The sequence below is a fragment of the Centruroides sculpturatus genome, unplaced genomic scaffold, assembly GCF_000671375.1.
Source record: "Centruroides sculpturatus isolate CEXI.00-Female unplaced genomic scaffold, Cexi_2.0 scaffold516, whole genome shotgun sequence".
Taxonomy (NCBI): domain Eukaryota; kingdom Metazoa; phylum Arthropoda; class Arachnida; order Scorpiones; family Buthidae; genus Centruroides; species Centruroides sculpturatus.
Window position 1 is genome coordinate 378,074 of NW_019384788.1, and position 24,847 is coordinate 402,920.

Sequence of the window (24,847 nt, forward strand, 5' to 3'; positions counted from 1 at the left end):
TTAAGTCATGGATGCTTCATCTACGGTTTACCTTGTTAGCTTCGTCAATGTCTGTAATCAGACTATTGGTCATGTGGTTGTGTGTCTAACCTGGTTGCACAGCAAATTCAAAGTTTCCTCTCAGTCCTCACAGAACATTTGCAACAAATCAGTAATGGTCTTCAACATGCATTTTTCTCCATATCCAGTGACCATTCTCCAATGAATCGCCACTGGCTTGTATCCCTGTCATAAACTGAATTACCACTTGCTGATCCTGCTAGGACTGGTTTCTAAGAACACTTCACATGCAACACACACATACACAGCTCCACTTAAAGTGTGTTCCAAATCTCAGCTGTAAACTCATCATGTAGTTCTCTTCAAACTGTTTTAAACACATCTCATATATCAAACTTTACTAATGGTGGAATGATCAATGTACAGAACTGACTTTCTTCAATGTATCTACTTTTGATTTGATATGGAAAATTTAGCTCATTGATGATTTAAACAAAAATACAATAAGTTCATTTACTTTTACAAAAATTAATTTTCTTGAATTGTAATCAATAAAAACTAGTACTAATTCCTTCAGTATTCTGGGAAATGGAGGATAATTTTGATTAATTAAGTTTTTACTGTAATATATTTCTATATTTGATTAGTAATATAATAATTTAAAAATTTGTAAGAACCTATTATTTTAAATTAATGATGTTTTATAACATCATTAATTTAAAATAATACTAAAATATATTGGCAGGGTTTTATTATATCAAAATACTCTGATATGCCCGATATGCCACTTAGTAGCCCTGCTAGCACAGTATTTTTCTTGGAAAACTAAACAAAAGAGAGATGAATTTGGATATTTTTGGCTTTTCCATACATGACCATTCATGTTTGGTTTCCTTTATCAGCTGTCAATCATGATTAAGAAACACAAGAAACCTTTTAATTAAGAATACAGACCTTCTCTTTCCCTCTCTCAGTCAATCGTGTCAAATTGGCTCGACCACTCATATGGACCACCTGTTTCAACAAGGGGTGTATCGCTGCCATACAAAATGACAAGACAGAAATTCTTCATTCCCTGCCTCATGTCCCACTCCACTTTTGTCTTTGTGGCCATTGACTGACTGGAGACAGATGGAGCACTTGCCCTTTTGTTCCGCAGTGTTTGATTCAAGATGCCATGAATGGAATTGATGCTTGCTAAGAAAATTGATCTGCTAGATCAAATTAGAAGAGAACCCCTAGCACCAGCTACCGATGGAGATGACGGGTGTGTCTTGAAACACAATCTCATGTTTGATAAAGCAGGAAGACAAGTTTTGAGAAGAAAGACTGCAAAGAAAACCGAGGAACAATCCAGAAATGGAAGGCAGTGTGATGGCAAGGATCCAGAAGTTGGTGATGCTCTCAATCAATGGTTTTTTGCTGTAATTGCAAAAGGTGTTTGTGTCAGTGGTCCAATGCTCAAATGTCACAGAGGTCCTCGCTAAGAAGCTGAATTACCATAATTTCAAAGCAACAGATTGTTGTCTCGATGGAAATTGAGGCATGAAATCAAATTTCGGAAAGCTCACGGTGAGAAGGAAAGAGCCAATGCTGCAAGTACAGATGAATGAAAAAACACCAAATTGCCCGAACTTCTGGAGAAATTTTCTCCAGATGACATCTACAATGCAGATGAGACTGGACTTTATTATTGTGCTACGTTGCTTTATCTGATTCCAAGAAAGCAATGGACCGAATAACTGTTATGCTGCTCAAACTTGTCAGGTAGTGACAAATGGAAGCTGTTTGTCATTGGGAAAAGTGTGAAGTCCCAATGTTTTGAAAGTCTTCTAATGGATGCCTTGCCAGTGGTTTACAGTTAAACAAAAATACATGGATGACTTCTGACCATTTTAAGGAGTGGCTTAAAACGTGGGACCAAGCTTGAGAAAAGTTGTCTTGCTGTTGGACAACTGTGCCACACATCATTTGGATTGCCTGAAAAACATCCCGAATGAATTTTTGCCTCCCCAGACCACTTCTTTGAGACATCCAATGGATATGGGGATCATAAAGTACTTGAAGATGCTGTACCATGGACAACTGGTAAATTTTATTCTCCAAGCAATTAAAGATCTACTAACATCATCTTCAGCCACCATCGAAGTAAGCTCAAAGGTCAACATTTTACAAGCAGTCCAGTCCCTAAATGACAGTTGGTAGAAGATAAGCAGCAAGATGATTCAAACTGCTTTGGTCACAGTGGCTTAAAGCACTCAAACTCAACAATGCAAACAGTGGCAGTAGACAGCAATGAGAATGATGTTAATGCAGAAGTGCAACAAGTCTGTCAATACAATGAGTTTTTACAAGTTAATGACAATCTTCAATGCCACAAAGAAAATGAAGATCTGGAAAGACTGGATTGTGGCAGAAATCACAACAAAACATCAAAAGATCTGAGAAAACCAAGAAAGTGACAAAGATGACATTCCTGAGCCTGAGCTATAACAAGCCACAATGCCAGATGTTACTTCTTGCTGGAAGGCAATGAAGGCAGACCTATGTCTGCACTGGATATCTGTGCAGATTTTGTTTTGGTGCAGTCAATCAAAAGAAGACATCAGGTCACACTGGACAGATTCCTACAATAAATCTGGGAAGAACACTTAATCATTTTGTACAACACAGTGTAAGGATGATGCATGTGAAATTAAAGATTAGTGAGAGAATCTTCCCATTTTCTAGATTGTACTGCAATGATTTTTTTGTACAGAAATAATTTTTCGTCATTAAAATGGTTTTATTGGTGAGAGCATGCATTGACGTAGCTCTTTAACATGACTCGTTATATCATAACTTATTGGAATGTTCATTTAGTATGCCCGCCGTTTTGTAACCCCAAAAAGCTCCGGTCACAATGCTGTGCTATTAAGCAGAATTGACTATTCTTTTATATTTCATATTTAATTTATGTCTTCTAATAATCAATTGCTGTACACTATTCACAATTTTTTTTAATGTTTTAATTCTTTTATTAATGAAGGAAAAGACTTATGCTTTATTTTCACAAATTTGAAAAAATTTTAGAAGGTTGTTTTTCTATTTTTACGTTAAATGAAATTACTGGTTCCTTTCTTTTTTTGCTTCTCTTTAATAATTTAATTTTCAGTATATACAAAGACAAATTACAATGTTTTATAGTTAGAAATACTACTTAAATTGATAAAATAAATAATATATTAAGCAATATAAAGGAAATTCTGTTTGTTAAATGCAATATATTTTACATTCAAACAACAGAATTTGCTTTATATTGCTTAATGTATTATTTATTTTATCAATTATATTTTAAAAGCAAAATCTGCTCTGTCATTTATTAATTATTTTTACTTTACAAAAACCAATAATTGGTTGACTGCTGAAGGAAAAGGAAGAGAATTAATTGGTGAGAAAAGTGAAATTCTAGATAATGGGCTGAATATATTAAGTAATCAATTAAGTAGTATTTCTAAGTATAAACTTTTAGTTTTCCTAATCTCTTATGAATAAATCTGTTTCAGAGTTTCTTTGACANGATAAGAATAAAATACAATACCAATATAGCCATATCGTTGAAAAAATTTGCTTATTTTTGCTCACCTCGAGTTTTGTTTAGTAGAAATGGCTACAAAGTGCGCAAAATATGTACGGAAATACGGTATTACAGCACCACCTGTATTGGATGACCACCTGTCTAAAAGACCACTTTTTGAAGGAACTGTGGGTGGTTGCCATAGACAGGTTTTACTGTATATGTTTTGAATTGAACTGTAACAATTTGTTCATCAGTTTCTCTCATCAGTTTCTCTCTTTTACTAGGAAATTTAAAAAAAAACTAATTTTTGAACAATGTCTTTTTTTGTGTATGATTTCTTTAAATAATAATACAGGATGGTGCACATAATATTGGACCCCATGACACAAAATACATGACAGGATGGGTGGACTCAAGACACAAAATACTGTTTTCAAGTTATATTTGTAAGCCAGTTGACTTCATATGAGCCTCACAAACACATACACATACAAATGCAACTAGAGAGAACACTTTTTCCTACCTCATCATTACTACCTCACCCAAATCCACAGTGATTTTACTCTAGAAAGGACAATCAGTAAGGAACTATGGCCACCCTACTCTATTGACTTATCACAGTGTGATTTTTCTTCTATCTTTTGATCTAAGATTTATATTTGACTCATCTTTATATTTATTTTTAATTATACAGAAATGAGCAATTTTACATTATAATTAAAAGTTAAAATAATAATTTAACGTAAATACTTATTTTTTTTTTATTGAAGGTATGCACCTAATCGGAAATGGCATATAGATACTATGATTAAAGTTCTTACAACTGTAAGTGAAATATTTTAAAATATACAATATTTTAAAGCACTTCTAATAAAAATTATAATAAATTTTCAGGCAGGAAATTATGTTCGTGATGATGTTGTAGGAAATTTAATCCAGTTAATTTCAGAATCCAATTCTCTGAATATATATACAGTTCAGCAATTATGGAAACAATTAACAGGTGATTTAGCATTACGTCAACCACTTTTACAGGTTGCACTGTGGTGCTTAGGTGAATACGGAGATTTACTAAATTCTACTGAAGTTAAAGATGCCGATCCACCAAATGTAAGAAAAATTTTTCTAATATTTGTTCAGTGTATCTTCTCTTTAATATATAATATCTATGCTTTATGATAATTGTTGCAAATAATGAGTGCAAACATCACTCATTTTAGTTTATAAGTTTCATTCTTAAAAGGGGTTTCAATATCTTAACTAAGGTAAAGTGTAATTAACTCTGTGCCATCTGTCAAATTCATTTACAAACTAGTTTAGTTATTTAATGTCTCACTATTGCATATACTGTATTGTACCTACCCTAGTTTGAATTGGTTTAAAAAATATTTAATACTGTGAAAATTTCATTTTAACATAAATGGAGCTCATCCAGATTAAAAGTGAGGATAAGTTAAAATTAATGTTTATAAAAATAACGTAGTACTTAACAATATATTGAATTGAAGACAAATTTATCAAACTGCAGATTGCACAACTCTCTAAAATTTACTTTTACATCTATTATTTTTTAATTAATAACCACTGCATAGCCAGTGTTTCTATGTGAAAAAACTGAAGACCGTCATTTTATCTTTATATTGTAAGAAATATGTAAATATTAAATTTATAGGACCTATCCAGGTGAACAAAAAAAAAACCAAAAGAAACAAATTTACTTTTGTAATTTGTAGGATAGACATTTTGTGTACAGTATGTGTATTTATATACATTTAAATTGCTTGAATTAATGTATTTACCTCTGTTTAGGAGAATGCCATTAAAATTACACTAGAAAAGGGATTTTTTTTGTTTGGTCTCAAATTAATTTTTTTTATATTCTAAAAGAAGATAGTAATTATATTGCAGGATGATGATAATAATAATGTTTTATTCTTAAATATGCACAAGAAACTGCTTACAGTGCTAATAACTTAAGTTATGCTTGAAAATGTTTCAACATTTATCATTCATCTTTAGAAACATATAATCTCTTCTTCCTAAATTCAAATTTTATAAGAAATGCAGCAACACTAATGCCAAAGATACCAAAGAATAGCTACATTTGCAGTTCAAAAACAAGCATAGATATTTCTAAGAATTTTAAAAAAACAGTTAAACAGCAAATACATAATTCAATTTATGTTATAGTTAGAGAAACTCTCCTATTGCATTTTTAGTTGTAAAAAAAATTACTAAAAATCAATTTATGTATATCAATTAATTTTACTTATGGAGTATGACTTGTTTCTTAAATAGGTTTATAACAATCAAATGTTAAATAAATTGAAAATATTTTGCCTTTTATGATATTTTATTTGAATTGAATATAAAAATGAATTATTTTAAAATCTCATGATAGCTTTTAATGTAAAAATTATGACATCCCCAGCATTTTCATATATAATAGATTTGATGATTGTGTAAGATAAGTTTGTTATAATAGTAATTTGATATTTCTTTAACACTACAATTTGAATTAATCACAAGTTAAGTTTATATTTAATATGGATAAGTTTTTATTAATTTAATTTTTCTCTGTTTTAATAGAATTTATTACGGATGAGGATAAGAATATCATATAATGTAAATGGTGTTGCCATACAAGATCAAACAGAAGTTAACAATTTTCCTGCAGCAATATGGAATTGAAAAAAGTTTTATTATTTCTTGTAATTTCTTAAACCAGAAACTAAATTAATATGGAGAATATCATCTGAAGCCAAAGCTCAAAATAATAAATTTTTACAATAAACAAAGTACTGTGAAATTTGAAAATCATATTGTGCCATCCAGTCAGAAATTCCAACTTTAAACAACACATTTATTTAAATCACTAGAAGCATAGAATATCTTCATATAGAAAATACTAGAGACAAGATTGTAAGTACTGTGTTTGCAAGACTTATGCAAATATTTATGGTTAAGTGAAAATAACATTGAAACAAAAGTGCCAGGCATTTTTTCCATCCTTGCCATCGTTTTAAAATAGGATGTGATTTTTTTCCTCTTTTTTTTTGCAATTTTTATTTACAAATCCAATATTGGGAACAAGTTTATACTCTTATAAATAGTTTTCCTTGTCGTTGTTATTATAGTACAAGATTACTAAAGAAGAGTAGCTTGTTAGAATTAATTGGAATCTTAAGTTAAATGGGAAAAATATTTCAGGGGCCTTGTTCTTTCCACTTCACTTTATCATGATCATCGGATTCTAATTAATCAGATACTTTTTCATTCTACATAATTTGGTGTTAATTTACACTTAATTGGACTGTGATCAGATGTGCCGTGGCTCTTTAATGTCGAAACTTGAATATAAAAGTATTGTTTTAAAATAAAAACTATTACGTGTAGTTTTGTCATTTGTTATAAATATGTAAATATTACAAGAGCCTCGCACAGACTGTATAATAATAATAGATTCTGCATTGGATGTTATGTTTTTAATTAAGATCATTTAAACAAAGTGATTTTAAAATAAAATTTATTTCTGCAAAATTCTCTTGTGTATGAAAATGAATAAATAAAAACTGTTTTACAGTAATCTTTGCTATTTTGAAAAATTCTCTTTTAACATTTAATATACCATTTTCTTAACACTAAATTTTCTTTATTCTAAAACTGGTTGTTGAAATATTTTCTCTTATGAAAAGACAAAGTTTAGAAACCTCAACTTTGTTGATATTTTTGTTTTCATGTCAAACCTGTCCCATTTTAGAATGAATTGCTTTCATAACAGGACACTAAATACTATTTGCTGCTCAGTGTTCTTTTTAATATGATTAGATTTAATATGTTGACATAATAATTTTTGACTATGTCATCATTTAATATGTTATAAATATTATTGTAAAAAATGAATTTTTCAAAATTATGAAACAAATATAAACCTAAGATTATTGTTAAAATGTCTTAATTACATACTAAATGCCACCAATGAATTACTCTGTATGTTTTTGATTAAACCCTGAGATAGGAAGATGGGACTAATTACCAAGTTTATAGAGTATACAGGGACATTTGGATGACCTTGAAAATCAATGGTTTTTGAGATATAATTTTAAAAAAACCCCATTTTGTTCTGTAAGGGGTGCTTTTAAGCCATCACATGGAATGTATGAAACAAACAAACTTAGTTTAAGAAAATATGACCAATTATAGTTTTCAAAATAGCCAATTTCTGCTAAAAATCTGATTTCTTTTTTTCCCAAAAGAATGAAAACTGGTGAACTTAGTTCCCTGTTTTCATTCTTTATGATACTGTATCAGTTGAATAATGCCATCAGTAAATTACCCTGTATATGTAAGCTCTGGGAATATGGAATATGGAATAACAACTTTTTTATTTCATTTAGTCTGCCTTACAGCTAACCTCTTTTTCTCTTTCTACTTCCTAATGTCTTGCCTGAGAAGACACATGGCTACATTATGGTTTCCACCCAGAACAATACCAAGAAACCTAACAAAAGTGGCAATACTGTATATGTAAGATAATATCATTGAAATTGTCCTAAACTGATTTCATAATATGCATTACTATATGTGACATTATTGTTATGCAAATTTTGTTTTCAACAAAAAGCATTTAATAAATATTAACAATACAAAAGTATACTACTACATGTATAATTCTGCTAGTTGTATATTTTGTATCTATATATTAATTTTGGTAAACTTCAAATACAGTCCAGCTTTGAGAGAACGGCTGAGGGTACAAATGTGGTTCAGGTATCAAAGTAAAGCCCTTGCCCTGTAGATGACTCCATTGCTATTAGAAATGAAAAACTGACAACCATCGGGCATTGTGGGATGGCAAAGATACAATGTTAAGCCAACCGGACAAATGTGTTGCATGCCATCTAGTGAATTTTTTTTTAACCAGAAAGAGGAGAGAATAATGATGCCATTTATTTTCTGGAATGTGACCCTCCAAATGCTTTTTGAGGTTACAAAAATAGCCAGAAATCACCCATTGCCAAATCTGGTGAATATTCAATGATTTTGATATTAGCTTGAAGGAAATCAACAATCTGCTTGGCAGTGTGTGAGGAAGCATCATTGTTCAAAATCAGACCTCAAATTTTCGGTGACTTCAGAATTCTAGGAAGACAAACTGTAGCATACCAATTAGCCATTATGAGAAATCCTCATTAATTTGAAATCCCATTAGTTTGTAACCGTACTTTGTCCTGGCCATGTATATGGAGATTTACATGTTAAAGAATTTAGTTAGTTCAAAATACAGCTAATTCAAAGAGAAAATTCTGTCCGAACTGATATGAGGCTATCCATAAATGATGTCCATTCTGGGAGGGAGTTGACAAGTTGTACAGTCAAACAAGGATTGAAGTTCAATGGACATCCATTTTCATTAAATTTTATAGTTTACTACTGTATAAATAATAAAATAAATAAAAATTTTGGGAGGGTTGCATTTTGTTGGACGTCTGAAGAGGGGAGGAAGTTATAGAAACATGGAAAAACAATCCACCTGTGGTTAAGCAGTTTTGTTCCCCAAACACTGGGAGTTCAGTTGTGCATTCACACCTTGCCAGGATGGGCTGGCCATGTGTTTTCCAAGTTTTCTCCACACCCAAATAGGGGCCAGTTACCCTTAAAAGACCTCCTAGAAGGCATTATTCCCTGTTCCCCATGTATGGCCAAGCAATAAGCTTCAGCTGGCAAAAATGATCGCAGAATCGGAGAGTTAATATGGAGGCTTTTAGCTCTCAAAGCTAAAAGCCTCCATATTAACCTAGACAACAAATAGAATAGAACTTGGACAATTGGAGAGGAAGAGTAAAAAAGTCAAGAAAAATGTGGACATAATTTACAAACAGCTCTGTGTTCACTCATTTGTTTAGATCAAAGTGCCTCCATAGTATAAGAGAACAGTAGACTAAGAACAACTCTAATCTGGTCAGTTTGGCTTTGCTTTTACAGTAACACATTTTTGAGTGTCATCTTACAAATACTCTATTCTTTTTGTTCTCTTATCTTGTAAAATACAGCTGGTTGTTAGGATTGCAAGATTATAATAGTGCAAAGAAATATTTGTAGGGCTGCTTTGGGTGACTCACTACTTTTTGGACTATATGTCAAGAATTCTGCTTTACTTTTTATGAAACCTATCTGGCAACTTGTGAAATTATCATCAGACAAGTGCTGTTTAATAATATAAATAAATTGCAGGTAATAATTATTAATTAACAAAGTAGCATTCTGTACACGTATCCATATTCTGTTTGCTTAACCTAAGTGAGACAGGACCTGTTTCTAATAGTAAAAATAGAACTTTCTAGAGAAGCACTTTGTGCAATGACTTACTATGATTTTTGTGTTGGTTGAATGACAGACTGTTATGATTGAAATTGGCTTTTGGAGATTATGCTCCATTCTTTATTACTGTGTTCAGGTAGTACAAAGAATTTCAGAGGGGTCATATTTCCTTCCACAATGAACCAAGGAAAGGGCAACCACAAACAGTGGTGACTCCTGGAAAACATAACTGCTATCCAATGATTGCAGAAGACCAAAGATGTAGTCTACCTATGAAATGATACAGGAGAGACTACAGATTGGAGCCTCTGCAGTTGCAGAGTTACAATTAAAAAATGTAGTGTCTCGATGGATATGTCATCAGTTGACAGATTTCCAAAAGCCAGAACATGTCAAGATCTCTAAGAAAACTCTGGAGATGTTGAACCAAGATAGACACTATATTATTTCCAAGATCATCACAGGTGATGAGACATATACCATTTTATGACTGTCATGCATGTCAAGAAAACATTGGAATTGGATCATCTTTATGGATCCATACACTGTGAAAAGGCAGAGAGCAATAAAAAAAAAGTGGTGTTTGCTATTTTTTCTGTAGCACTGGTCTGGTGAAAGCAATTAATCTTGAAGAACAGACCTCATTAGTACAAAATTCAAGGGATAAAGTAATCGCTATTTTGAATTATCCGAGATTTGCATATTTCTGTACAAATATGCCAAATGTCATGTAACTGATGTAATTTATTAAGGGAAATTATGTAACACATTATGCATAAATAAATTTCATCAAAGTTTATTATTAAAAAAATAAGCACTTAATTCATCATTGATGATTTTCTTGTATTGCAAAACTGTCAGAGTAAACACACAACACAGATCGGGCATAGGTCATCTTGAGAGGACAGGGCAAGAAGACAAGTTTTGGAGATCACACAACGTTACTTTAAATACAAGTACGGTACCACCTTATACTGTAAATCCCATTACAGAGAATTCAGAAATTTTGGAGCAAGGATGTTCACAGCTTCCCAGTTAGGTGTGCTAATCAAACTAGTCTGTAGATCAGCACTGGTTTGCAAATATTTATTACTGGGTTGTGACGAGATATCAATTCAAATTTCATAACTTTATATACTGTTAATAAAACTACTTAAAACTGTCTTTAAAAGTTTTTAAAAACAAATTATTACTTACATTCTTCTTCATTTAAACACTTAGAAGCAGGGATGGACTTGTGGATTGAAATCAGCCCAGAAGATTACTTGAAAAATGCCCACAAACACATTTTTTTTGTAATTAGAACAAAATTTTATTGTAGTTTTCTTACTAATTTGGGCTAAAAATTTTTTAAAATGCATTTGAATTCAGTTCTATAACTATTTTTAATTTTTAAAAAATCTTGGTCCACAAGGAACCGGAAAAAAGAAAACTGGTCCATGAAGATAGTTTGAGCACTATCCTACTTGTATTCCTGGAAAGAAGTAAAAAAGTAATGTGACTAGTAAATACACTGTATTTACTGATCTAAATATATAAAGTTACTTGTCCTGACTGATTGATTCATCATCGCCCAGAGCAAACCGCTGAACCTAGAGGTGAAATTTGGTACACAGTTAGGATATGTCATGAAAACGCACACTAATAAGGGATTTTTCGAAACTCCCCCACGGAGGGAGAAGGAGCATTAAGGCTTAACCTAAAGAACGGCTTTTGAAATTGATTTCCATACTTTCCCTTAAATTGATAACATTTCAGACATTGTTATAAACATTTTTATATACAGTGGTACCTCGGTATACGTCTGCTTTAGAATACGTCCAATTCGGAATACATCCTGTTTGGACGAAACAAATTTTGCTCAGTATACGACTTAATTCAATTATACCTGCCATCTATGAACAAGAAGCACTATTGGTGTACTAGATCAGACTAGATGTTCGCAGTGCCACAGTTTATAACTTTGTTAAATTTCTTTTGATTTTAATTTGTAAGTAAAATTTTATTATTTTTATTAATCATGAATTGCAAAAAGGCAAATGAAAAGCAACAGAAAACTATAAAAATGACTAGAATCACAATGGAACTGAAAAAAAAGATTGTTGAGAAATATGGTGGTGGCATGCTTGTTCGAGATTTTAACTGTTGCATACCATATTCCGAGAACAACGATATCAACAATCGTGAAAAATAAAGACATTATTAAATCTGCTAATGTTGTGAAAGGGGTTAAATCAATTTCTAAACAGAGATCAATGACATTAGATCATGTTGAGAAATTGCTTTTGCTTTGGATAACTGAAAAACAGTGTGCTGGAGACAGCATATCATAAACAATTATTTGCGAGAAAGCTAAAAAGATACATGCTGATTTCATGAAAAATCAAGCAGGAACTAGCCAGGAAAGCGAGGTGTTTAAAGCCAGCCATTTTTTTCATGAGAATGGATTAATCATTTTTACATTACTTCTTATGGGAAAGGTTGGTTTGGTATATGTCCTATTTGGTATAAGTCCAAACATCAGGAACGGAAAAGGTCATATACCCAGGTTCCACTGTTAACCAAATGTTTGAACTGTTTTAAATCCGAATTTGTTATTGCATATTGGCTTGATTATAGAACGATTGTAAACGTTCCAGAAAATTGATCAAATTGAAAATAGCTCATTTGATTCTCAGTAATTCTCATCATTCTCAGCTGTAGGTGTTATATAACAATTACTATGGTTGTTAAAATACTGAATATAAATGGGGTTTGCTTGCAAAACCCCCACGGATGAAGTCACGGGTAACAGCTAGTTATTTAATAAAATAAAATTGTTGATATAAGAATGGAAGCCAATAAGTTACAGTAAAAATTATTTGATAATGATTTTATCACTTCAGGTGTGTTACAAGGTAGAGAACTCCCAAGACAAAAAAGTAGAGAGAATCAAATACTTAACTGTTACTTTGGATATGGGAGAGTGAGCACAGCAATCCTGATGAACTCCTGTTAAGTTGATTTGACTATTTTTAATCCTTTTTTTTAACAATCTATGACAAATTGCTATGGAACACAATGTACATCTATTTAGTTTTATTATTCAGAAAGTGTTAGTTGATGTATTCGGAATTTCAAATAAAGGAATTCAAAATTTATTGTGTGTTATTGAATTTAAATTCCAAAAAATGTTAACACATGATATATGACAATAACAATACGTTTAATTTCTATCAATCTTTCAACTGCTGATGGAACACTTGACGACAATAGATCAATTTAAATAAATTCTTCATAAATACAGGATATTTTCAAATTGTTCGATTTGTTTTCTCTGGGATAACAAAAGTTTTTTTACAGTGATCAAAATAAAATGTTTTTAACAACCAATCTTTTCACATTTACTATATTTCAAATACACACAGCAAATAATAATAATGTTATAAGGTAACAAATTGGAATATCTAGAATAAATCTAATTAATTTCTTAAATTTTACATCTTTATTATTAATTTTTATCACATTTTATTTTAAAGTTCACAACATTATAATCAAAAATATAACAGAAATGCTAACATTATGAAATATTCTGTGCTATCTATAAATAAATATGTTGTTAAATTTCTAGAAGAGAGATTTTTAAATTTGTTTAATGTTGACTCTATCAGAAACTACATAAAATATACAATTGATTAAACTATTGTTTGTGTTCAATCTGAATGAATTAATTATATAAAAAGTTATACATAAACTAATAAAATAAAAATCTAGTTTTGGATTATACAATAGTACATAATAGTTTAATCACAGTTACTTTAGTGCATTATATTTGTTTTTTCCTTTTTTAAACATTCTAAATATCTATTATAACAGAATATATTTCATACAACAGTGAAATTTCAATATGGAATGTATCTCAAAATAATGTTATTTATTTATATATACCAGTATATATACACACAAATTTTGAATAAAAAGATGTATCTTAATAAAATTACATGCATTTAGTTTTACTTATTATTTTACAAAAAAGATTTCTGTCGATATAATATGTAAAATAAAACTGATAATGATCATAAAAATAAATGATGTTCGTCCTTCATCAATGTTTTGAAGTAAGATAGAAAATATAATACACCAATGTAACTGATGTGAAGTTTTACCACCACAACCTAACTTTTTCTATAATTAGTAATATAAACGTATTTTAATTGTAATCTCAAGTATATAAACATGGTCGTTTTTATCAAAATTCCTGAAAGATATTTATTTTTACGAACGGTTTTGATTAAATATCATCATTTTCTGACATAGTCTACATCAAACTTAACAGTTCTAGTTAAATACATATAAATGTAATATTTTCATGGTTATAAAGTTACTTGATATAGAAACAAGTGAAAACATAATACTATACATTTGCATTTTTAATTTCATTATTATAATTTTTTCTATTGTTTAATGAACATTTAATTGTGTAACAAATATTTTTATATATTAAATTATCAATTCATTATAAATGTCAATGAAACTCATTAAAATGAAATATTACATTCATTGTGATTAGAAAAAAAGGCACAACCTATATATCTATTATATAATATTTTAAGATATAGGAAAATATATAAAATGAATGTGATTGATGTGCAATGATATTTATTATTCCTAAATTTACCTAATAATCAATATTTGTTTTCAGTGATAAAAAGTAATAGTGTGAGAATTGTTATAAAAATTGATTTGATAGCAACAAGATGAGTGTTAGTGAAAAGTATCACACTGATGATAAAGCAGATCAACAAAACTCTCTGTAAAGAGATAAATTAAGATATTTTGTAAAATTGAAATAATTTTACACAACTTTTGTGATAGGGTTTTTTTTATAATAAATCTTTGATATATATAACATTTCACACTGCAGGTACTCAGTTATTCTAACTTCAGGAATGTACCCAGTGTCTTATATGTAAACAAATCATACAATTTATAACTTTTTAATTTAGTTAATGCTATAAACAATTTGCTATTTTTTCATTTACACCTTGATTACTCCAATCATGTTTAACATCATCTAAATGATTATCAAAATCACTTAGTTGTCTGTATGTCTTTGAGTGTAAAAGAGCTGCAGCAACTGCCATAGCTTTCATACCCTGTTCCAAATGTACACTGAAAAAATATACACACATTTTTTCATTTATAATCTTAGAAGATTCTAAATTTATAAATCTGAACTAAATTAAAAATTTTAATTACTTAGTTTTGTCTTTAGGTTTCCACTTATTATCATGATACTGATATAATACAAATGCCAAATCATCACAGTCCANAAAAGACTTATGCTTTATTTTCACAAATTTGAAAAAATTTTAGAAGGTTGTTTTTCTATTTTTACGTTAAATGAAATTACTGGTTCCTTTCTTTTTTTGCTTCTCTTTAATAATTTAATTTTCAGTATATACAAAGACAAATTACAATGTTTTATAGTTAGAAATACTACTTAAATTGATAAAATAAATAATACATTAAGCAACATAAAGGAAATTCTGTTTGTTAAATGCAATATATTTTACATTCAAACAACAGAATTTGCTTTATATTGCTTAATGTATTATTTATTTTATCAATTATATTTTAAAAGCAAAATCTGCTCTGTCATTTATTAATTATTTTTACTTTACAAAAACCAATAATTGGTTGACTGCTGAAGGAAAAGGAGGAGAATTAATTGGTGAGAAAAGTGAAATTCTAGATAATGGGCTGAATATATTAAGTAATCAATTAAGTAGTATTTCTAACTATAAACTTTTAGTTTTCCTAATCTCTTATGAATAAATCTGTTTCAGAGTTTCTTTGACTAATATTTCTTTTTTTACAAAATGAAGATTACTTGATCAATGAGTGGACCCTGTAGTATTCTATAATTGTTTCATATATATATATATATATATATATATATATATATACATTTGTATGCTTATGTTGCTAGAGAGTTAGGAAAAAATAAAAACCAAATATTTCTTTTTTCTCGATTGGTGCATAATTTCTTTACAGAGAGATTATTTAGGTATTTTAATTGAAATAATATATTAAAATTTCAAAATTTTCATTAAATTTAATTACTTCATTTTATAGACATTCCAACTACAACTCCTTCCACCAACAAGTACAGTCATACCACCAAGTAATTCTGGAAATATTCAGCAAACAATTAAAATTGTTAATCCTAATAAGGTTAGTTATATATTCAATTCAATTATAGCAGCTTTTAATTTTGAAATATTCTTAGTTTTTTCATCTAATAAAATGGGTAACTATTTTCTTTTGTTAAATATTTCCTATAGAAGAGAACAATGATTCTTTGACATAAACAATAATCAAAACAAATTCAAGTATAGAAACCAGAAAATTTTATAGAAATGTCTTAAAGCTGCTTAAAGCTTGAAGACATTTCTAGCAGGGGTCTCTCAAACTCAAATGCAGCAAAGGGCCAGTCAAATAGATGTATATCAGACGCAAGCCATATTCGATATTATTTGGTAAACCAAAACATACTGTAATTAAAAAGACTCTAACAATGGCCCATTTGTTGCCAGATCTTTTGACTTACATAAACAGTTAGACATTTGCATTTTTTCTGTTTTAATCTCCCGAGAGATGTTATAAACGTCAATTTTTAGAAAAAAAATCTTTGAGGCTGTGGGCTGGACACGAAGCCTTAATGAGCCATATGTGGTTTGCGACCCCTGCTGTAAAGCATCAATTCCTTTCAGACTAGAAGATTCAAAAATCTTCTAGTCTGAAAGAATTTATTTGACTAGAAGATTCGAAAATCTTCTAGTCAAATAAATTTCTGATTTTTATACTTTTTTGGTGTTGTTTAGCCATATATATAATTAATATGAAATTTTACAAAGTTGAAAAACTTTTTTAAAACAAATCTCTTAAAAAATCTGTGTTTAATATATTAATTTTGCATATGTTTATAATAAAAACTACATAGGATTTATAAAGAAAGTTGCTAGTGTGTCAGAAATACATAATTTTTAATAAGTGGATATAAATAAAAAATTTTAAATGCACTCATAACATATTAGTTTAATATATAATATCTATGCTTTATGATAATTGTTGCAAATAATGAGTGCAAACATCACTCATTTTAGTTTATAAGTTTCATTCTTAAAAGGGGTTTCAATATCTTAACTAAGGTAAAGTGTAATTAACTCTGTGCCATCTGTCAAATTCATTTACAAACTAGTTTAGTTATTTAATGTCTCACTATTGCATATACTGTATTGTGCCTACCCTAGTTTGAATTGGTTTAAAAAATATTTAATACTGTGAAAATTTCATTTTAACATAAATGGAGCTCATCCAGATTAAAAGTGAGGATAAGTTAAAATTAATGTTTATAAAAATAACGTAGTACTTAACAATATATTGAATTGAAGACAAATTTATCAAACTGCAGATTGCACAACTCTCTAAAATTTACTTTTACATCTATTATTTTTTAATTAATAACCACTGCATAGCCAGTGTTTCTATGTGAAAAAACTGAAGACTGTCATTTTATCTTTATATTGTAAGAAATATGTAAATATTAAATTTATAGGACCTATCCAGGTGAACAAAAAAAAAACCAAAAGAAACAAATTTACTTTTGTAATTTGTAGGATAGACATTTTGTGTACAGTATGTGTATTTATATACATTTAAATTGCTTGAATTAATGTATTTACCTCTGTTTAGGAGAATGCCATTAAAATTACACTAGAAAAGGGATTTTTTTTGTTTGGTCTCAAATTAATTTTTTTTATATTCTAAAAGAAGATAGTAATTATATTGCAGGATGATGATAATAATAATGTTTTATTCTTAAATATGCACAAGAAACTGCTTACAGTGCTAATAACTTAAGTTATGCTTGAAAATGTTTCAACATTTATCATTCATCTTTAGAAACATATAATCTCTTCTTCCTAAATTCAAATTTTATAAGAAATGCAGCAACACTAATGCCAAAGATACCAAAGAATAGCTACATTTGCAGTTCAAAAACAAGCATAGATATTTCTAAGAATTTTAAAAAAACAGTTAAACAGCAAATACATAATTCAATTTATGTTATAGTTAGAGAAACTCTCCTATTGCATTTTTAGTTGTAAAAAAAATTACTAAAAATCAATTTATGTATATCAATTAATTTTACTTATGGAGTATGACTTGTTTCTTAAATAGGTTTATAACAATCAAATGTTAAATAAATTGAAAATATTTTGCCTTTTATGATATTTTATTTGAATTGAATATAAAAATGAATTATTTTAAAATCTCATGATAGCTTTTAATGTAAAAATTATGACATCCCCAGCATTTTCATATATAATAGATTTGATGATTGTGTAAGATAAGTTTGTTATAATAGTAATTTGATATTTCTTTAACACTACAATTTGAATTAATCACAAGTTAAGTTTATATTTAATATGGATAAGTTTTTATTAATTTAATTTTTCTCTGTTTTAATAGAATTTATTACGGATGAGGATAAGAATATCATATAATGTAAATGGTGTTGCCATACAAGATCAAACAGAAGTTAACAATTTTCCTGCAGCAATATGGAATTGAAAAAAGTTTTATTATTTCTTGTAATTTCTTAAACCAGAAACTAAATTAATATGGAGAATATCATCTGAAGCCAAAGCTCAAAATAATAAATTTTTACAATAAACAAAGTACTGTGAAATTTGAAAATCATATTGTGCCATCCAGTCAGAAATTCCAACTTTAAACAACACATTTATTTAAATCACTAGAAGCATAGAATATCTTCATATAGAAAATACTAGAGACAAGATTGTAAGTACTGTGTTTGCAAGACTTATGCAAATATTTATGGTTAAGTGAAAATAACATTGAAACAAAAGTGCCAGGCATTTTTTCCATCCTTGCCATCGTTTTAAAATAGGATGTGATTTTTTTCCTCTTTTTTTTTGCAATTTTTATTTACAAATCCAATATTGGGAACAAGTTTATACTCTTATAAATAGTTTTCCTTGTCGTTGTTATTATAGTACAAGATTACTAAAGAAGAGTAGCTTGTTAGAATTAATTGGAATCTTAAGTTAAATGGGAAAAATATTTCAGGGGCCTTGTTCTTTCCACTTCACTTTATCATGATCATCGGATTCTAATTAATCAGATACTTTTTCATTCTACATAATTTGGTGTTAATTTACACTTAATTGGACTGTGATCAGATGTGCCGTGGCTCTTTAATGTCGAAACTTGAATATAAAAGTATTGTTTTAAAATAAAAACTATTACGTGTAGTTTTGTCATTTGTTATAAATATGTAAATATTACAAGAGCCTCGCACAGACTGTATAATAATAATAGATTCTGCATTGGATGTTATGTTTTTAATTAAGATCATTTAAACAAAGTGATTTTAAAATAAAATTTATTTCTGCAAAATTCTCTTGTGTATGAAAATGAATAAATAAAAACTGTTTTACAGTAATCTTTGCTATTTTGAAAAATTCTCTTTTAACATTTAATATACCATTTTCTTAACACTTAATTTCTAATCATTAAAATTTACACAAGACTGTGGCTTAACTGTTTAACCATAAGAACAAATTTGGGTGCATAATTTAAAAATTACCTGAAAAATAATCTGGCAATTTAGACTTAAGTTTAGTTCCTGAAAACAAATAAATAGTAAATTCATTGGAATGAAGGTGCAGATCAAAAGATGAATGTTACATGATGATAAACTGGATTGTATGCAAGATGTTTGATCTCCTTCTTATGAGCTAGTGCAACAACAGCAAATTTGACAATGTATGGTCATGCATTGTGGAGAATGATGNATACAGTGGTACCTCGGTATACGTCTGCTTTAAAATACGTCCTGTTTGGACGAAACAAATTTTGCTCGGTATACGACTTACTTCAATTATGCGTGCCATCTATGAACAAGTAGCACTATCGGTGTATTAGACCAGATTAGACATTCGCAGTGCCACAGTTTATAACTTTGTTAAATTTCTTTTGATTTTAATTTGTAAGTAAAATTTTATTATTTTTATTAATCATGAATTGCAAAAAGGCAAATGAAAAGCAACAGAAAACTATAAAAATGACTAGAATCACAATGGAACTGAAAAAAAAGATTGTTGAGAAATATGGTGGTGGCATGCTTGTTCGAGATTTTAACTGTTGCATACCATATTCCGAGAACAACGATATCAACAATCGTGAAAAATAAAGACATTATTAAATCTGCTAATGTTGTGAAAGGGGTTAAATCAATTTCTAAACAGAGATCAATGACATTAGATCATGTTGAGAAATTGCTTTTGCTTTGGATAACTGAAAAACAGTGTGCTGGAGACAGCATATCATAAACAATTATTTGCGAGAAAGCTAAAAAGATACATGCTGATTTCATGAAAAATCAAGCAGGAACTAGCCAGGAAAGCGAGGTGTTTAAAGCCAGCCATTTTTTTCATGAGAATGGATTAATCATTTTTACATTACTTCTTATGGGAAAGGTTGGTTTGGTATATGTCCTATTTGGTATAAGTCCAAACATCAGGAACGGATAAGGTCATATACCCAGGTTCCACTGTTAACCAAATGTTTGAACTGTTTTAAATCCGAATTTGTTATTGCATATTGGCTTGATTATAGAACGATTGTAAACGTTCCAGAAAATTTATCAAATTGAAAATAGCTCATTTGATTCTCAGTAATTCTCATCATTCTCAGCTGTAGGTGTTATATAACAATTACTATGGTTGTTAAAATACTGAATATAAATGGGGTTTGCTTGCAAAACCCCCACGGGTGAAGTCACGGGTAACAGCTAGTTATTTAATAAAATAAAATTGTTGATATAAGAATGGAAGCCAATAAGTTACAGTAAAAATTATTTGATAATGATTTTATCACTTCAGGTGTGTTACAAGGTAGAGAACCCCCAAGACAAAAAAGTAGAGAGAATCAAATACTTAACTGTTACTTTGGATATGGGAGAGTGAGCACAGCAATCCTGATGAACTCCTGTTAAGTTGATTTGACTATTTTTAATCCTTTTTTTTAACAATCTATGACAAATTGCTATGGAACACAATGTACATCTATTTAGTTTTATTATTCAGAAAGTGTTAGTTGATGTATTCGGAATTTCAAATAAAGGAATTCAAAATTTATTGTGTGTTATTGAATTTAAATTCCAAAAAATGTTAACACATGATATATGACAATAACAATACGTTTAATTTCTATCAATCTTTCAACTGCTGATGGAACACTTGACGACAATAGATCAATTTAAATAAATTCTTCATAAATACAGGATATTTTCAAATTGTTCGATTTGTTTTCTCTGGGATAACAAAAGTTTTTTTACAGTGATCAAAATAAAATGTTTTTAACAACCAATCTTTTCACATTTACTATATTTCAAATACACACAGCAAATAATAATAATGTTATAAGGTAACAAATTGGAATATCTAGAATAAATCTAATTAATTTCTTAAATTTTACATCTTTATTATTAATTTTTATCACATTTTATTTTAAAGTTCACAACATTATAATCAAAAATATAACAGAAATGCTAACATTATGAAATATTCTGTGCTATCTATAAATAAATATGTTGTTAAATTTCTAGAAGAGAGATTTTTAAATTTGTTTAATGTTGACTCTATCAGAAACTACATAAAATATACAATTGATTAAACTATTGTTTGTGTTCAATCTGAATGAATTAATTATATAAAAAGTTATACATAAACTAATAAAATAAAAATCTAGTTTTGGATTATACAATAGTACATAATAGTTTAATCACAGTTACTTTAGTGCATTATATTTGTTTTTTCCTTTTTTAAACATTCTAAATATCTATTATAACAGAATATATTTCATACAACAGTGAAATTTCAATATGGAATGTATCTCAAAATAATGTTATTTATTTATATATACCAGTATATATACACACAAATTTTGAATAAAAAGATGTATCTTAATAAAATTACATGCATTTAGTTTTACTTATTATTTTACAAAAAAGATTTCTGTCGATATAATATGTAAAATAAAACTGATAATGATCATAAAAATAAATGATGTTCGTCCTTCATCAATGTTTTGAAGTAAGATAGAAAATATAATACACCAATGTAACTGATGTGAAGTTTTACCACCACAACCTAACTTTTTCTATAATTAGTAATATAAACGTATTTTAATTGTAATCTCAAGTATATAAACATGGTCGTTTTTATCAAAATTCCTGAAAGATATTTATTTTTACGAACGGTTTTGATTAAATATCATCATTTTCTGACATAGTCTACATCAAACTTAACAGTTCTAGTTAAATACATATAAATGTAATATTTTCATGGTTATAAAGTTACTTGATATAGAAACAAGTGAAAACATAATACTATACATTTGCATTTTTAATTTCATTATTATAATTTTTTCTATTGTTTAATGAACATTTAATTGTGTAACAAATATTTTTATATATTAAATTATCAATTCATTATAAATGTCAATGAAACTCATTAAAATGAAATATTACATTCATTGTGATTAGAAAAAAAGGCACAACCTATATATCTATTATATAATATTTTAAGATATAGGAAAATATATAAAATGAATGTGATTGATGTGCAATGATATTTATTTTTCCTAAATTTACCTAATAATCAATATTTGTTTTCAGTGATAAAAAGTAATAGTGTGAGAATTGTTATAAAAATTGATTTGATAGCAACAAGATGAGTGTTAGTGAAAAGTATCACACTGATGATAAAGCAGATCAACAAAACTCTCTGTAAAGAGATAAATTAAGATATTTTGTAAAATTGAAATAATTTTACACAACTTTTGTGATAGGGTTTTTTTTATAATAAATCTTTGATATATATAACATTTCACACTGCAGGTACTCAGTTATTCTAACTTCAGGAATGTACCCAGTGTCTTATATGTAAACAAATCATACAATTTATAACTTTTTAATTTAGTTAATGCTATAAACAATTTGCTATTTTTTCATTTACACCTTGATTACTCCAATCATGTTTAACATCATCTAAATGATTATCAAAATCACTTAGTTGTCTGTATGTCTTTGAGTGTAAAAGAGCTGCAGCAACTGCCATAGCTTTCATACCCTGTTCCAAATGTACACTGAAAAAATATACACACATTTTTTCATTTATAATCTTAGAAGATTCTAAATTTATAAATCTGAACTAAATTAAAAATTTTAATTACTTAGTTTTGTCTTTAGGTTTCCACTTATTATCATGATACTGATATAATACAAATGCCAAATCATCACAGTCCAATGATAACTTTTGATTATCAACCTGAAACAGAAAAAAGTGGTCAGCTCTATCACTTACTTCCATTTTTCAATTGTTCTTTCATGTTGTTATAATTCAGAAAGAAATAACAACCTTGGCTATAGGCCAACCTCAAGCATAAGCCAAAGAAGCAAAATTTGTACAGGAATGTTGAATTTTCCATGGATAACACACTCTTGTATATAGGCTGCAACTTATAGCCAAGATTTTAGGTCTGTATGACGCCAGAATGAAAACCAATAGGAAAAGAACAGCATCACTTTTAAAGCACTTCTGGCAATGCAATGAATTTTATGAATAAGTTAATGACTTTGATTAGGCTATAGGCCAGAGCCTATAGCCAAGGTTTTAGGGTATATTTAACTAGAAGTTGTTGTTTGTATTTGTTAATTTGATTAGAACTGAAATGGAACTAAATGGAATAAAGCTAAAGAAAACATTTTCTATAAAAAATTATATTTCAGTAAATTTGGTTGCCTAAATGTTAATAATTGATATCTTAAGCTATACAGTCTGATTTTAATGTATATATAAATGTATTATATTTTTACATACCATAACAAGACAAGAATCTTCAAAGTGATCATTAATCCTTTCCGCAATCCGATAAGCTATGAAATCGGGACTGTAAAATAAAATTTTAAAAAATTTAAAACATTTTACAATTAAAAATTAAAATTTATCGAACTCCTACCTTGAATCTCGAAAGTTTTCATTAGCTTGATAATAACCTGCAATAACTAATCCATTGTTCTTACAATAATGATCAATCTGTAAATATGATAGCATAATATTAAAATATAGAGACTTAAAAGTTTAAAATAATGATGACAAATAAAATACTATATATTTTTGAATAATTCAATCCTTATTTTTGAAATTCAAGATCTATTAAAACTTTTCTAAAAATTTCAGTTCAAACACTAGCATTTAATAAATTGAATTTTATAGGTGTAATGAATGAAAACGTTTTATTTTCTGAATATAAATACAGTAGAACCTCGATTATCCGGACTAATTGGGGATGAAAGTAGTCCGGATAAGGAAAAATCCGGATAATCGAAACAAATACTTTAATTTGTCTTTTAATGATAATACAACACGTTTTCTTTTCAATGACATATCGGTAATATTAAAAGTAAACACTGTATTTAAATCGTGATCAAATTTTCAAGAAACAAACGTTCGTATCGAATTTGGACTACTACTGACCGACGCTAACAGACTACCTATTGTTTAAAAGGCTTTCTGGTGGTGCAAGAAGACGGATTTTATAAAATAAAAAGCAGTTGAAACTGCATTTTTATGAATAAAAATTTGACAAACTATTTATTGTTTTATGACGAGTAAAATTTTTTCGTCGCGTTCACGGCTTTTAAGTAATGCACGAACCTTCGAGGCACGAGGCCTTTCGGACCGCGAGGCATAGGCGGTGGCCCACGTCGTCCATGCCTTACCCTTGGTCATAGAAGATGTAATTTGAATGTAAATTATTTATAAATACGTATGTCAAGTTATATTTTTATTACTGCGTAAAATATATTTATGAGTTTACGACCACTGTGCT

General features: G+C 28.7%; 2 protein-coding genes across 2 annotated transcripts in view; one reads left to right on the top strand and one right to left on the bottom strand.

Moving 5' to 3' along the window:
• The window catches only part of LOC111629282 (AP-1 complex subunit gamma-1-like), a 107,681-nt gene extending 88,395 nt beyond the window's left edge, over window positions 1-19,286 (top strand). Inside the window, exons 20-21 of the mRNA XM_023373163.1 lie at window positions 15,998-16,096; window positions 18,398-19,286. Coding sequence (XP_023228931.1) covers window positions 15,998-16,096; window positions 18,398-18,499 — 201 coding nt within the window. The 3' untranslated portion in view covers window positions 18,500-19,286. The remainder of the gene's footprint in view (window positions 1-15,997; window positions 16,097-18,397) is intronic.
• Window positions 19,287-22,603: 3,317 nt separating this feature from the next.
• LOC111629288 (ER membrane protein complex subunit 8-like) lies at window positions 22,604-24,070 on the bottom strand. The gene is made up of 4 exons (XM_023373174.1): window positions 23,975-24,070; window positions 23,836-23,905; window positions 23,189-23,283; window positions 22,604-23,101 (listed from the first exon to the last, which is right to left on the bottom strand). The coding sequence occupies exons 1-4, from the start codon at window positions 24,067-24,069 to the stop codon at window positions 22,942-22,944; spliced, it is 420 nt and encodes a 139-aa protein (XP_023228942.1). The 5' UTR covers window position 24,070; the 3' UTR covers window positions 22,604-22,941.
• Between the last annotated feature and the right edge of the window lie 777 nt (window positions 24,071-24,847).

Bases quoted from the DNA above. Each gene is read 5' to 3' on its own strand.
- LOC111629288 (XM_023373174.1), bottom strand. From the start codon at position 24,069: ATGCTATCATATTTACAGATTGATCATTATTGTAAGAACAATGGATTA. The intron at 23,284-23,835 runs GTATGTAAAAAT...TTTCTGTTTCAG, and splicing joins AAGATTCTTGTCTTGTTATG to GTTGATAATCAAAAGTTATC. The intron at 23,102-23,188 runs GTAATTAAAATT...ATATTTTTTCAG, and splicing joins AAACCTAAAGACAAAACTAA to TGTACATTTGGAACAGGGTA.